The sequence below is a fragment of the Anopheles maculipalpis genome, chromosome 3RL (genome assembly GCF_943734695.1).
Source record: "Anopheles maculipalpis chromosome 3RL, idAnoMacuDA_375_x, whole genome shotgun sequence".
Classification (NCBI taxonomy): Eukaryota; Metazoa; Arthropoda; class Insecta; order Diptera; family Culicidae; genus Anopheles; species Anopheles maculipalpis.
Window position 1 is genome coordinate 2586931 of NC_064872.1, and position 16174 is coordinate 2603104.

Genomic DNA, 16174 nt, shown 5'->3' on the forward strand with positions numbered 1-16174 from the left:
TATACTATTTTGATTTTCTCATTTACTATTGTTCGTTTGCGGAAAGTTTGAATATTTTTCTCTGTTTGTTTAAAATGAATTTCTGTTTTACAGAAAACAGCCTATATGTCCTTTAGGAAAATAAAAAAAAAGACAAACGAAAACTATTATTCGTGCCTGAACGCAAAAAAAGGAAAAAGACAGCTTTTCGTAACAGTTAAAAAAATCGCTTCACAGTTTGGTAACACACGCGAAATCAAACCACATTGGCACATGAAATTTTCAAATTTTAGTAAGAAAAACCGACCCAAACAAACAACACCATGAAAAGCTTCTTTTCAACAAGTGAATTTGCATTTAATAAATGAGTGAATTTGTAATAAACAAGTGAATTTGCATGCTTTGTTGGCGTTTGTTTTTTTGTGAATTCGTGCTTTACGTTTTTTTTCCTCCACTTTGTATGTATATTAAGTAAGTAGCTTATTTATTTGTGTGCTGTAGAGTAGTGAATGTTTCTTTTTTTGCGTTTACTTTATGTATTTTATTTTATTTTTTTCGTCATTTTCCTATGAGTGGTTTTAATGTTGTTTTGTTTTGTTTAAAGCATACATTCTAATTTGTACTTCGTTTCGCAATCAGGAGTCTAGAAAGTGAATCTTGACGATAGTGAATCGTACATGTATATATATCTATGTATATTTATTTATTGTATTTGTTATATGTGTGTGTGTTTTACTTACTCTCCCTTATTTCTGAGTGTGTCCGTTTTTTTTTTCTTGATGTGTTTCAATTATTTGCATGTTTTTTTTTTTTTTTTGTTTGAGAATGTTCTTTATCTGTTATGGGAGTTGTGTGTAATGATTTTATCGTCCTTTCTTCTACTTTCCGGTTGTGTTTTTTTTTTCGTCCCAGTTTGCACCCTGTTGCTTCTCGTTCGTTTGTATCTCCCGCGGAATCTTACGTTACTAAATTGCTTGTTAGTCTCTTTACTGTTCGCTACACACACGCACACACACACGCTGCCGAGGGACAGACGATTCTCTATTCGTAAAACATGAAACCACCATGTGAATGTGTGTAACAGTGGAGCAATTGTTGCAGCATAGAACACAGAATCGTAGCACAACTAGCAAACACAAGTTCACAGTTACAGCAAAACAGCATTCGAAACGGAAAAATTACACGCAAAAAACCCTTCAACAAACCACCCCCCCTCAAAGGGCGCTTTTGTTCGGTTTGTTAAAGCAAAACGACGATCGCCTTTTCTGCCACGATGTTGATTGTATTGGTTTTATGTTTTGTTTTTTTCCCGACCATCCATAAGGCAAACAGTTTCGCTAGTTGGGTTTTAAGTTCGCTAAATCTATCGCTTTTGCATCACCTGCTGTCCCTTAATGTACCGTGCTAAGGGACACATCAGGTGCACAAACAATACAAAACAACCGATATGGAACAGATCATAAAACAACTGTCCAATATGCCCAATAAATAATAGCAGGCAAATTCCCTTACTTTGAAGATTTATGAAGACGTGTTGCATTAAGCGATTCTTTTTAAATTTAATTTTAAGTTGCTTTTCAAACTGGCAGTTACACGAAAATTTGGGACTTTGCGAACCGAACCCTTTCTGCTCCTCGATTTGCAGCAGAAGAAGATTTATTGCAGTAGTAGTAAGCTCCTATTACTTATGAACGTTTTTCTGCCATTCGTTGTCATTCCTACTGCGCCATATGCATTCAGCCAATTTCTCAATACATCAACCACCAAACGGAAAAAGAAAAATAGTCAGCACATCGACACAGAGCGCGCCAGAGAGACGGAGAAATGCACACGAAAAAAAAAAAACACACACACATTCATGTAACATTTTCGACTTTGTTCGATTCCTTTCTTGGGGCAGGGAGTTGATTTTTCCACGTTTTCTTTACTTATATATCGGTAAGGTTCATTTAACGCTAGTAGAAGAAGCATTCGCGGGATTTTTCTTATTAAAACGGACTGAACTTTGTTGCTTTTGTAACGTTATTTTCGATTTCTTTTTTTTTTTACAAAAAAAATTACATGTAAGATCGACAAGCAGCATTGCTACGCTACTAACTATAATAATAATAATAATAATATATTTCGACTCGAATCCTCGCTCTTATCCACACACACTCACAATGGGAACTCGTCTCCGTTTTGGCGATGGGAGAGAGTGAAGAAAGTTTTTTTTACACAAAAAAATATAAAAGAAGGAAGCTTTAAGCTAGAAGGAATTTTATCCCAACTCACACCGATTTTTGAAAATATAAAGCGAAATAAAAATTAAAGGAAGCATAAGCAGTTGGTAGCAAAAAAAACCGAACGTAAGACTTATTTCTTATTTAATTTTTTGGGTTCCGAGCATGGTTTTTAACGCATCCATTCCATTTTCTTGGAGCGGGAATCCTGATTTTTATCTAAACACAAAACCGCAAACGCATTGAATGCTTTCAGCAATCAAAATTAAGGACATACTCATGTAAATTAAATTTTATGGCTTTTTTTTTCTTCGTTTCGATTCCTTTTTTGTTAGTGCTGATTTCAAATAAATAAATTTTGGTAAGGATTGGTAGCAGCAGTAGTAGTAACAGTAATTCCAGGCAAGAAGCTTCGATGGAGATACCCCATCGAAAGGGAAACCGTGGCTTGGAGGGCTCTGTTGCTTTGCAACTTGCCCACCAAATCAACAGTTTTTTGAAAAGATTGGCCAAAAAAACGTTTAACACCAAAATCGTGAATTGTGGTTCCCAAAAATACCAAAAGTGGAAGTCGAGGGCCTTGATTTCTGCGTGACACAGTGATTAGTAGTTTTACGATAATTTTCCAACACAATCTTTTATCGACCTACAGTTTAAAAAAATAATTTAGCAAATTTACAAGGACGTTCAGTTGATCAGAGCAGAATCAGCCAGTAAAGAAACAAGGAATAGAGCGAAAGAACCGACAATTATAACTGGCACTAGAATATGCTTCTTTCGATACGAGAGTAAAACAAAAGCTAATCGAAAGAAGTGATCAAACAAACGAAAAACAGAAAGTGGAAAACTAAACTTGAAAAACACAATACCTAACCACACGGTTTCGTTTGTTTTGGGATGGGGAAAACTATTTACATGCGGCATTTTCTAACACTAATTCTCCTCTGGTGCACTATTTTACGATTTTACCAATTACCGATGGTTTGCTTGTTCTTTACTGCTTCTTCTCCTTCTTCTTCTTCTCTACTACTACATTACTTTGTGTTTTTGTGTTGTGTGTGTGTGTCGTGTTATTTGTTATACATACTTTTTACTTTTTAAATCGTTAGGGGTTTAACTCTTGAAACGTTTGTTTTAAAAACAGTTTTGCCTTTTCTTCGATAACTTATCCTTTTAAGATGGTTCCATAAGCTTAATATGCGCTCTCAGTTTTTCGAAGCTGCTGCTGCTTAGTTTTCTTTTTTCTTCTTCTTTTGTTTTTCGTTCGTTTTGCTTATGTGCACATGTTTAAATGTAGTAGTTGTTGTAGTAGTAGTGGTAGTAGTAGTGCTAATAGTAGTTATCATCTGACGTTATCCGTTTTAGCGTTTTAACTTACTTGTTACTAGCAGATAGTTCGTTTCCTTCTACATGTTTATCTCGTTTTCTTTGCTCTTGTGCATTTTTTCGCTTTCTTTTCACTTTTACTGATCGTCTTACTTATCTTCTGCTCGTCGTCGTTCCGGGTTTTGTGTATCGATATAGTTAGCATATTTTAAACCACTTAGTGGTTAATTAAACGAAACTAAAATCTACTTTATCGCTCGTCTTCTGCTGCCCTTATACCTAACCGGACAGTGCCGCAGAACATCGAACAGAGGGAAGAAGTATTATCGTGTCTTGTCTAATCTCACAACTAGTGGATCTTTTTTTATCCGGTTTTTGCCGTATCGCGATTGATAAGTATTATTTAACACTTTTCGATGTTTCGATGTTAACGGCTCTCGCCGCAGTTTTGTGCTCCGGTTGAGCGGCTAATTTGCGCGTATTATATATATATAGATAGATGTGTCCTGTTACGCTTGTAATAATTCGCACGTTTTGTAACCGGAGCGCTCATTAGTTGTATGGTGAGTAAACCTAAGTTCCATATCGAACTTCCAGAGGCTCTTGGTCTACTTTAATCCTGTCCATCTGTCCTGCTCTGCGTGTCTATCATTATATATTTATACATAAATAATTTAGGTGGGAACGAAACGAATACCAATTAAAACACAAAACTTTGATTTTGGCTTGGACAAACTCGAAGCAAACGTCTTCAATTTTCTTCTTCCAAGAATGGCTTCGTACAAATGCTTCACCATCGTGTATGCGTGTGCTTGTGCATGAGCTTTCGCACAACCGGCCTACAAACAGCCACTTAGCCAGCAAAGGTTAACGGTAACGAAAAAGATAAATAACATTTTTAAGGTGCTAATGACACACGATACTACTCCTTAGGATACGATTTGCCAGTTGCGTAACGTTGATTCGCTGGTTCAGCGCCAACGGATTACAAACTATCAGTTGTCACAGCTACTCCGGACACCGGCGCCGGAGCTGCTGTTACTTCCTTTGGACCGATTCGGAGAATCGTTCTCCTGATTGCTGGCACCGGATGATGTACTGCTGCTGGTAATGGTAGCTGGCCCAATGGTCGCTTTCACGCTGATCGAAGCTTTCGTCGTCTGTGCACCGTGTCCATCCGGATCATCCTTCGCATTCGTTGCTGGAGCTGGAGAACCTGCAACACGTGGCGCATCTTCCATCGGTTCGTCTTCATCTTCCTCGTCGTGCTCATCCTTCCCTTCCGGCGATGTTGGTGGACATCCTTTGGCATCACGATCGCACCGTGGCGAAGCAGCCGGCGACACACTGCGGGACGCCTGTGGTCTCGGTGAGCTGGCTTCCTTTGGCAACGGTCCACTGCTGCTCACCGGAATAACCACAACGATCGGAGATCCCGACGATGGACCGTTCTCTACCGACGGGGTCGAGGATTTGGTGACGGAGGTCGCCGTCGCTGGTCCACTGCCATTCACTACGGAGCTCACGGCCGTTATCGTTGTCGTTGATACAGGTACATTGGTGGCACTTGTTGGTGGTGGTTGTTGGTGTGGAGCAGCAGGTGAAGGCGATTGTAACACTCCCCCCCGCGTTTGCTGTCCCATTGGCGATGGAGAAGTAGAGGAGGAGGATGAGGAGGAGGAGCTGTGATGCTGCCGCCGTATGTCTTCGCGTCCTGAGTCAGCATCCTGCGGCTGGTTGGAGGACGGTTTCGGTGCCACCGACACCGTGGTAGCCGTAATTGACAGACAAGCTGGCAGCGACGGTGGCAAGCTGCCAGTGGTTTGCGGCGGTGGCGATGCCAGCATCAGCACCGTCGTCGAATCATCCGGACTCCGGCGCAACAGCTTCTTCAGCGGCTTCATGATGATCTCCGACTTCTCCGGGAAGCTGTTCCGCCGCTCGATCAGCTGATGACTGTGGTTACTATTGCTACCATTGCTGACCAACGACAACGGCGAGGGAGGCGTCGAGGACGTGCTGGACTCGCCAACTCCGCCCAACGCTTCCCGTACCATTATGTGATGCTGCTGATGTTGCTGATGATGATGTTGCGAGAGTTGGTGATGTTGGTGCTCTCGCAGCGAATCGATCTTCAGTAGCGCTCGATCAAGCTCATTCCGCAGGTGATGGTTCTGTTGCTGGAAGTGGTCCGTCTGTCGCTGCAACTCCATGTTGTGCCGCTGCATCTCGATCACCTGCTCGTCCTTGGCGCGAATCTCCATCTGCAACCGATGATGCTCAACACGGCTTTCTTGCAGCAGCACATTGAAGATATCCAGTATCTGTTTCTTCGTTTCCGGCTCCACCTCCTTTAGCACCTCACCGATCAGTTCCATCGTGGAGGGCACGTTGCTACTGTCCGGCTCGCCTGCCTGACTATCGTCATCAGTGTCTGTCGACAGTTCAAACTCAGAATTGCCCACGATCGGAAGGCCGTTCCGGTGGATAATCGTACCCGGTGCTGTCGTACCGGGATGATGAGATCGGAAGTGATGGTGCTGCGGCTGTTGTAACATCTGGTGATGATGCAGATACAGCGGCTGATGGTGTGAAGGGGGCGGTGACGACACGACCTGCTGCGAATGATGACCAGTACCACCAACACCTACTACTTGCTGCTGTTGAAGCATATGGCCGGGAGGAGTACGCCGGGACGTGGGAGTATGGGAGCTCAGCGGAGGACTGATCGGTTCTTTTATTAGCACTAGCTTTGGCTTGTCTACTCTACCTCCCTCACCACCTCCTCCCGCAACACCCTCACCACCGTTCATGTTTATAACGATGGAGGTGGGCGGTAGCGGAGACGTTGACGAGGTGATTTCGTTCGATCCCGACGATCTAGAATGTGGCACATCCAGTGGGATCGGACCGGGGCTATTACTGTTGCTACCTCCGCCGTACGTTGCCATCGAAGAGACCTGCTGCGGGTGATGCTGTTTGGCAATGATCGTACTGATCGCGATCGCACCCTGCGACAGTTGGTGCTGATGCGATGTCCCAGGTGGTGGTGGTGGTGGTGGCGATACAGGAATGTGTGCCGGCGGACCGGGTGATCGACTGTTGTCGCCCCTGTCACCTCTTCCACCGTGATCCAGTGGTCCCGATGCGGTCGACAAAGGTGTACCGGGACGCTCTTGCTTGATCTGCACATCACATTTTATCACCGATCGCATCGGTCCATCCACTGCTGGGCTGCCACCGGAAACTAGCGCTGATGTTGCCGGAGGTGTCGATGGACTTTCCTGCTTGATCTGCACCAACTCACACTTGATCACTGAGCGATCTTTTCCATCGTACTCTCGTCGCTGCACCGGGGTGACCGTGGTGGAAGGTTCCTTACCGCACAGAATCGTTTTACGTGGTACAAGCGCTACATTCGGCTGGTAGGACCGTTCGAACTTGTCCGTCTCCGACATCGGTACAACATTTTCGGGATTCTGCAGCAATGGCGGTTCTTGACTAAGGGTGAGAATGGTTCCACCGGGTGAGGTTGCTCGAATCGTTCCATTCACAATCGTGGTGGTTGTACCGTTCGCGTAAGGAGCCATTTGCTGTAGTAGAAACGCTTGTTGCTGCTGCTGTGCAAACTTCTGTGCCTTCTGCTGAGCTGTCCAGGGTCGGAAGGCTGCACTCGTTTGCTGCTGTTGCTGGTGGTGATGCAGATGGTGCTGTTGCTGCTGCACAAGCAGTTGCTGTTGGGCAGCGTAGTGTTGTTGCCGACTGCTGCCACCATTGTTACTGCTGCTACTGTTGGTGCTGCAGTGATATAGCGACGTAACGTCGCTCATAAGCTTTGGTTTCTTTAGTGGAATGTCCAGTGGTTCCGCTTTGATGGCAATTGGACCGCCATCTTCGAAGGCCGCCTAAAAAGAGAAGAATTATATGTAGTCGGATGTTAGTAGGACGTTCAAATAAACCATTTTTATAAAGAAAATTGACAGACAGTTTAACATCATATCCATTTTCAGTCAATCGAAAGAGATACTAGAGACTTAATAGTTTTATATCTTCGGCCCCATACCCTGGAGAATGCGTCGAAGAAGATTTCTCCCGAGACTTCATACTATGAAACATGGAACAGGCTTTCGAATAAATTGACGAATTCCGGTTATTTTGGCTGGTACCTTATACATTACCAGAATGGTTTACTACAATTACACAATTTCTGGCAATAACTTTTTCCAAAACCATCTCACACAAACATCTTACAATTTTAATACATTTCATAGCTAGTAAAGAATATCTCCCAAATCTCTTAAATCTTATCACGATAAATTCCTAAAGCGAGCGAAAGATAAAGGACCAAAGGTACAAACTGACTACGATGTTCCGTTTCTCGGCCAACAACTATTCTTTTCCATACAAGGTGTTACGTCTTTTTCTCTCTCGCTTTCTCTATTCTATCCACCTCTTCAACTTGCACTTGGACAATCGGTTGGGAACTTAACTCCCAATGCATAACCTTCCCATCATCCGGCTAAGGAAAAAGCCATTTCATAAATTAAGTTATCACAACGAGATGGGGGTTGCGCGAAGACGGTGGCGCACTAGACTAGGTAAGGGTGCACATGCTCCTGCTTACACACGCTCACCAACTACATTCCTTTGCCCAGTTGCATTTGTCAACTATGCTACTATGCTGTCATGCCCGGCTAGGCCGGGACCCAAGCAGCAGGGTGAATGTGAGCAACCTAAAGAAAAGAATGAAGAGATTCCCTTCCGCCCGGAGTTCCGCCAACGACAGGTTGATCATTCGACTTCTCTCATGGTTCGCTGTTGGTTCGTTTGTCAGAAGGAAAGCCACCTTATCGCCACACTGTCTCATCCGGCTACAGTGAGGCGGAAAGTCAGAAAAATGCAACCGTTTCTCTACGACTCAAAAAAAGGAACGTAACCATCGATCAAACCCAGCATTGGCGCACACACAGACCCACTGGTATTGCTTTATATTCATCACCAATCGTCCGCCCGGTGCATTCTTTCCTAGCTCTACACAAAAGGGGATACCTCTCTGTTGCTGGGGGAATATTTGTACAACTTGTAAGGAGCGAAGGTTCCCGTCGGGTGTTGAGCCGTTTGGGAATGTAGCCGCAGCATCATTGATCGGTGTGCGAACCGAGACGGGACGGAACCGGGCTTACACACGCGGCTGATAATTGAACAGGTTTCTTTTTTCTATTCTAGACGGTCTTCGTGCCATGCTGCACTTGTCCAGACACAGGTCGTGTTCAACTGTCAACTGTGCGCACGTGTGAAACTTCAGTGGAAGTACGACACAAAGGCAAATGTATAGTGTGTGTGTGCAACAAATAAAAGCTTAATTTTATTTTAAATCGTGCTTTTAAGATCGTATCTTAAGCATCTTATCCACGAGGATTCAAATCATTCCCGACTTGTGTCTTTCTTCTTAGACACCTTAATAAAATAGTAAAACTGGTTGCAAACGTTAATGCAGTACCTTATTAATTACCGCTGGCAATAAGGGAATCGATAGAAAAATTATTGTTTTTTAATCCGTTACAATGTTTAAGACTCTCCAAAGGGGAGGTTGAAGCGATATAGAAATTCGATTTTCTTCATTTACTTTATCGATTGCACTTAAATGCACAAAACATGCTATCCTACCAATCCGATCGATTCCCTACATTGTATTCACCGCGACCCGGAGACCGATGAATACGATGATGCTGCATACTGTTTTCAGATGCAACACTTTAAGTAGCAGGATAAAGAGCACAAGAGAATTGCCACCATTTGCACAAGACCTAGAGGCGACTCGGAACCAGGAGCATGGGTAAACGGTGACACACAAAACAGCTCACTGCTGCCAGACAGAAACAAACAACGAAGCAAATTAACACGCGATAGCCCAGCATAATTAATGCTAGAGACAACAAGCCACTGCACACGGTGGGGCCCTATGGCAAAGCGATGAAATCGATCGCTTCCACGAGCACCACGCGCTGTGCGGTTCATACAATGTTGCAGCATGAAGTAGTAAAGGACGAAGAACCGAACGTACGACCAGAAACCACCGAATGCGCTCTGGTAACCCGGGATGATTATGTTAAGGAAAGCGCTTTATATGTGCCCAGCACACGGTTTGAATGGGCTTTGTGTTGTATCATGCTAGTGAGGGCCCTGAGTAGGAAGGCCCAGGGATAGGTAGTGTTCGCATCTGAGACATCTTTGTATATTAGATGCGTTTGTTGCTTGTATTGAGGTTATGTTCACCTCCAGATAAAAACAATAAAACAAACAAATGAAGATAAATAGTTGGGACATTTTAAAGTGGTTCCCAAAAATTGAACATCAATTCAAACTCTCAGCCAAGTCATCTAATGCTCGAGTTTTCCCGGTGTCATGTGTTCCCGTTCTAGGATCAACACATTTTTTCCCCAACAAGGATAGTTCCTGTGTAAGGATGGTAAAGAGATGACGTACTCCCCTTTTTCAACGTGGAATAATATCATCACGATAAAGCCACACAAAAAAAACGACACCGACACTACAAAACACTAAACCCGTCGACGTTGTAGGGAACTTTTTTTTATTATTTTTAAGTCACCAAGTTCTGTCGACATGGTTGTCGACGACAAGTCGCTTCGATTCAGCGCAAAATTCCATACCACTTTGAACTAGACACGGACAAGGACCGGAGTGCCGGCGGAGGTACTGTGCCATTCGATATCTACTAAATCTTTCTAATTAGAACCGCGTCGGACGGTTAATTTATCACCTTAATAGGAACTTCACGACGACGTCCCGGCGTCTCGGTGGCGGTTTGGCACGACAAAACCTAGCGACATAGAACCCGTCGGGGCGGCCCTTAGAAAACTCGCCTCGAGCTGTGCTAGTTGCTGTTTAATTTGCGGAAGGAAGAAAAATGAAGCGGCTGTGTGGTTCGAACCGCAGCGCATTAGTAGAGAGACAAAATTTACAGCCTCCGCGGTCGAATGAACATTATGGCTGCATTCTTGTTTTGCGAGCGCATGACGTTGTCTCCGTCCGTGATCGAGTTATCTGGTAATTAGAAGTGAACGGGAAAGAGCGAGAAAGAGTGCGATGATCCATAATGAAGATGCAGGTCGTTTGCTTCAGTTTGGTTTTCTACAATCTTGTCGAAAGCAGGGCCTAGCACGGAAGTTGAGGGAATCACACTTTGATGTGGTAAAAGAATTTTAACACGAGGAAATATTTTTTCCGAAAAGTGACGCTGGATTCCAAAGACCTGTTTATGTTGCTAAAACTATTACTAGCCACAACATTGTATGCAGCGTTACCGTACTCCTTGCAGTTGAAACGGCAACAAGAGCCGCATTAATGCAAATCCCCTGTTCAATCTTTCAATGGGTGAGGAGATCTCTCGTCGTGTTACGTATTAGATGTCATTAAATCAATTAACGTAATCCTCGTTCGTTGCATTCGAAACGCAATGGTTTGTTTTTCCCTTCAAGGTGGATTACAACTACGGTGCATCCGGATCACAGCGCAGGGTAAAAGGGCACGCAAACTACAAACTAAATAGCTAAGATCAAAACATTGCAACATTCTTCGCATCGAACGTCGGCATGGGAAAGTAAATTAGTGTTTATCCTGCTGTCACAATAAACAGTGTTTAAAGTCTGAGAGGATATACACGGACGTTGAAGTTCATTTGCATGTGTGAGCTTCCTATGTTGAATGATGTTTCTTCATTGAAGTGACAGAAGAATATTTCTATACTGAACGACAAATCACATCATGATTCGAAGCTGATGAATCTGAATTTTGAAGACTAATAACTCCTGGTAATAAATGATTCTACTCTTAATACCTTCACAAGAGCAAGTAATCATCCGTAGTTTACCAAAACCTACATATCTGTGGTCGCTGTGCTAATAAGACATCTCATACTCCATCGGTAGTAATCATGTCGTGGAACATGCTCCAACAAGCCTTCCCAAAACGACTCAACCGACAGTGACCGGATGCCTTCCTGACGCATGTAAACCATGACAAACCAAATCAATATAATTGATCTGCGAAAACCCCTTAACCTTCTTTCCATTTACTACGAACACTTGTGAGCCGCCATCACCATCCTCTCCTTACATTTATTTCCCATTTTTCGACATTGACATATCCGGGCGTATCAGTGGTCAAACTGCCGGTTCGAGGTCGAACGCAAAAACCGTACGATGAGGCCCCGCGTCTGCTCGCTCTATCTCTCCTCTTCAATATTATTTCACACTCCTATATTTTTAAATCATCACTTGCAGCACCAGCTCGAGAAAGAGTAGAAAAAATGTGTACACCGCAAGGTGTCCGGCTTACGGTTCAGCAATAAACGGCCAGCGAGTTTGGCAGACACGCGGGTAACATGGACATGGCGGGTAAAAATAAAAGGGAAGCAAACACACAACACGCGCGCTTTGGCGTAAATTAACAGCGATCTTGATGCATTTACACCCGCTTGCGTCGGCCGGTCGGCCTGTTTCTGTCTTCTGGCAGGACGCACTAGACACACTAGGTGCATAGCGTCGTGCACCACGAGAAAACAGGCGGCTCATCATCTTTTCTTTGCCGTCTAACGATGCTTGTGAGAGACTGGGCCCACGAGGTTCGACATACTAGCGGTAACGTCTTCAATCAACGCCACGTCGCGTCTTCTCGTGACTTCTTTCCACTGGTCTGGCCCGGAACGAGTTCGTAGAAGTCGTGCGATAATTTGTGTATCTCATAAAGCAACACACAACGGGCTGTTTCCTTCATGTTAGTCGTGGTTCGCGGGTGGCGGATGGATAATCCACTCTCGGACATCTTGGCCGGTTCCAAATCTACACCACGCGGACGGATCAAACCGGGTGAAGCTGAGGCTTTTCAATTTCTGCTCGTCATCCCCAGCCCGATCCTGTCACACTTCCGTAGCAATTATAGCCACAGCTCCGTTCTGTTGAACGTCGATAACCCTCGCGAAGAAGTAACTCTAGCGGCGTTTTTTTTTTCGTGCATCGGATGCATCCGTATTTTGCTGTTGCACTCTGAATCTTTCTTTTTCTTCTGCGCGTCGTTATAGATCAAGATCCAATTATGATCGTGTATATTCCTCATCGGCACACGGGCACAACCATCGACAACCACCGTTTCGCGAGACGGACCGCGATGAGATGAATCTGCAGCAGCATCGAGTAGAGTCGTGGTAAATCGGTTCATTTTAGCTCCTCTCCGGAACCCATCCGTGCCCTACAGCTTCCGGCAGGTGTGATGGGAATTCGTAGTACACCAGGGTGATGATGTGTATTGGGCTGGTGATGCTGCAGTAAAATTCTATTAACGCTTCCCGTTAGAAATGACCGATGCATCATACGGAGATGGGAAATCGGTTGTGCCACTGATGCCAACTAACGACTTTACAGATGAACTCGCATTGAGTCGCTGAATAGCGTGAAGCAGTGGTTTTCCTTCCTTGTATTGATCTTCGAATCAATCATTTAGATGCCGCGTTTTTTCCTTACTTCTTTATCTAAGTTGCTCAAAGTTGTGGAGATTTTATGGCACAACCAAGGTGGTTTTGTAAACTAAATGAAGCTGTTTCCTGGTTGTATAATTTTCAAACCTCAGGTATCTGTAATATCTCTTCCTTGTAGCTCAAAGACGACTTGGATTTTGACTGCCTTGCAGAATACTAATTAACTGTAAAATTGAAAAACAAATATTTGCTGCAAAGAATTCGTCTCAACATCAACTTTGTTGTTGATAGCAGGCTAAGATAGTTGCATCGTTTGATCCTCGGCAAATCTACGAAATTGATGAGTCTTCACATTACCCCCATGACCTCTACAAAACGTGCAGACGGACTTCTTTCGATCAAAGACATATTTCAAGGCAACGCTAGCCCGGTGATGAGTATCTTTAAAACCTACGCCGAGAATCCTAGCTCCTAGCTCCAGCGTTAATTCGCGAATCAAGATGTGCTGCGGACGACTGGCGACTTTCAAACAAAAATTCCCGTTGCTGCTATCAGCATCATCATCATCATCCGCTTCACGTGGTGCACAAATCCTAATTTATGTCCTTACACGGAAGCGAAGCGAGCTTCCATCAATGCGGCGCAATTTGTGTATTTGCCGTTTGCCGTTTAGACGTACCTTCGGTCTATAAGAGAGCATAAGAAAATAAGAACGACAGCGACAGCGAAATCATGCTCACGAGCGCTAATGTTTATGATATGTGCATGAGCATGAAGCGGCATGATTCTTTCTGACTTCTTCTTTCCCCTATATCTCGCGCCTACCATCCACCAGTGTGCCCGGCGTAATTCGCATTGCTGCGTGGTTGTGTGCTTCCCCTCCCCTAAAGGTGTCAGATTGAGAAGTGTCGAGCTTCCCGCTCGCTGGGAGAATGTGTACGGACTTTTCAACCTTCCTATCATTCCTTCATCCAGCTCTCAGTCACTGTAACATTATTGCGAGTGTGCCTAGAACAACCCTTTCGGCGCGTTTTGCGGAAAAGTTCCCCAGCAAGCATTGGGAAGCAGCCAGGGAAGGAAACATCTCCATGGGGTCCGGTTGGCGGATGTCGGTGCCCGTCAAACAATCGTTTTCTTAACGGCTGGACGGCAGCTGGGATTGAGGTCTTTATTTATGTTCGTCGTGACATTTGAAAGAATGTAACACATTACAGGAGACCCTATCGATCCGACAAATGTGACCACCGGATCCGAGGGTGATGATGAGAGACGACAACGGGTTTGAAAAAAAAAACCTCAATTTAAATATTGACATACGCGTACCCTGGTGTTGGACTTTTTTTTTTTTGCTTCTTTTTGGTAACTACATTAGCATATAAAAAGCGTATCATTGAAAAAAGAAAGAATGTTCTAGAGGAAATTTTTCCATAAAACGTTTTAATCGAAGTGAACATTCGCTTCTTCTCCAAGGTTATGTCTTGGTTAGGGTAAATTTCGCCTGCTTTAAACCCAAGACGACGAGAGGGATTGACAAAAATGCGCAACTGATACATTAAGCAAACGCACAAACATTGATTGTTTGTGACCATTTGGCCCACAGATTCTGTTCGCCTCGCTACTGTCGTCACCAGAGCGTTAATCATTACCCAGGCCTGGAGATGTATGAAACGTTGTGCCCTATTCCCTTTCCGCATTCACAATACAAAGTGCTGGTTTATTTTTTACATTACGTTTCTCCTGTACGAGCACTAAGCAACATCGAAATATGATACTTTTCAAGGTTTCAAGCACATATAATTCTGGTTGACTTTTTGGTGGGGTCTGGAAGCAGCATGGAAAATGTGTTCCCGAGAAGCAGGAGAGTGGTTACCACAGACGCGAATATTCAAACGATCTACAGTAATGATGGCGTTCTTCATTATACAAAATCTTTTAGTAGCCAGAGACACAGCTGGAAGTATGTTGCGGAACGCGGAAAGGCACGTCATATATTGCTGTATTTTTGGGAGGATTAATATGGACCCGCCACGACATTATTTAAAAATGGTTTCATCTTTATATGGGACCAGTATACGACGCACATGTGTGCTGGAGATTAAGAAATGGTTCGAGATTTTAAAATTCATTTCCCACACTGTTGTGTGAGATTGATATTTTACATCTGGGCATTATACTTTGCAGATACTTCAAATATTGATTCTCATGATGATTGCAAACCCTCCCTCCTCTCCTTCAATGGGTCACTCCAATGGGTAAACGATCCAATTACCTGCAATGAAAAGGAAGAGAAAAAAAACATAGCTTTAGAAACTGCAGCTAAACACTGTTATCTGTAAAAGTTCATCAAGTCGCTAAATAGCCCTTCGTTTACAATAAATTGCTCATTAACTATCTACGAACATCAGCAGCTTCAATGGATACGACTTGAAACGAGTCATATATCTACGAGATGAGCATCAAGATAATCTCTTCTATTTGCTTGCCTGGTAGATTATAGATTTTGCTTTAAAAAACCTGTTGACAACGGCATTATGAGTTCCGAACGGTACAGCATGGTCTTTTTTGTAGCTTATGCCCTGAATTTGCCCCACACTAGCGCCCATCCGGTCTTTCCAGCTTGTACCGTGCGTGTGTGTACGTGGTAAGCACCAAAGAATCTAGCAAATATCAGCATATCACCACGCTCGAAAACCGACCACGGGCAGTGCAGCATCAGCATAATCACTTCTAACGCGATAAACAAATTGGCCATGAGAAAATAAATCAACCGCCTACCGGAAATCACTGCGCCACAGCAACACACGAGACCCAGGGTCCACATGCTGCATGCTGGTGGAGCACCAACAACAACAAAAAAAAAAAACAGGGGGTAATCAGCCGTCAGCCGTTTGTTCCGTTGCAACCGGGAGATGATTTAGCGCTGGTTTGCCGACGTCTGCTCGAAATCGCACCCCATCGCACTAACTCGTACCTCACCTGAGGGGCTAAGCAATTGTAAGCAAACGGGCGTTGGCTGCAGCGGAAGATCGGAAAATGCATCCTGAAGGAAAGTATACACCTATTTCCTTCAGTTCGCTTCGCTATACTCCTTCAGTACTCTCGGAACGGAACTCTCTCTCTCTCTCTCTAACGAGCACTTTTCATCGCGGCACCA

The 16174-nt window shown here is 44.0% G+C and overlaps 2 protein-coding genes across 2 annotated transcripts in view; one reads left to right on the forward strand and one right to left on the reverse strand.

Moving 5' to 3' along the window:
- Positions 1-16174, forward strand: part of LOC126563780 (uncharacterized) — a 347215-nt gene that overhangs the window by 86731 nt on the left and 244310 nt on the right. The window lies entirely within an intron of this gene.
- LOC126563877 (uncharacterized) overlaps positions 4523-16174 on the reverse strand; it is a 105392-nt gene continuing 93740 nt past the window's right edge. Inside the window, exon 2 of the mRNA XM_050220659.1 lies at positions 4523-7432. Within this exon, the coding sequence (XP_050076616.1) occupies positions 4523-7432 (2910 nt within the window). The remainder of the gene's footprint in view (positions 7433-16174) is intronic.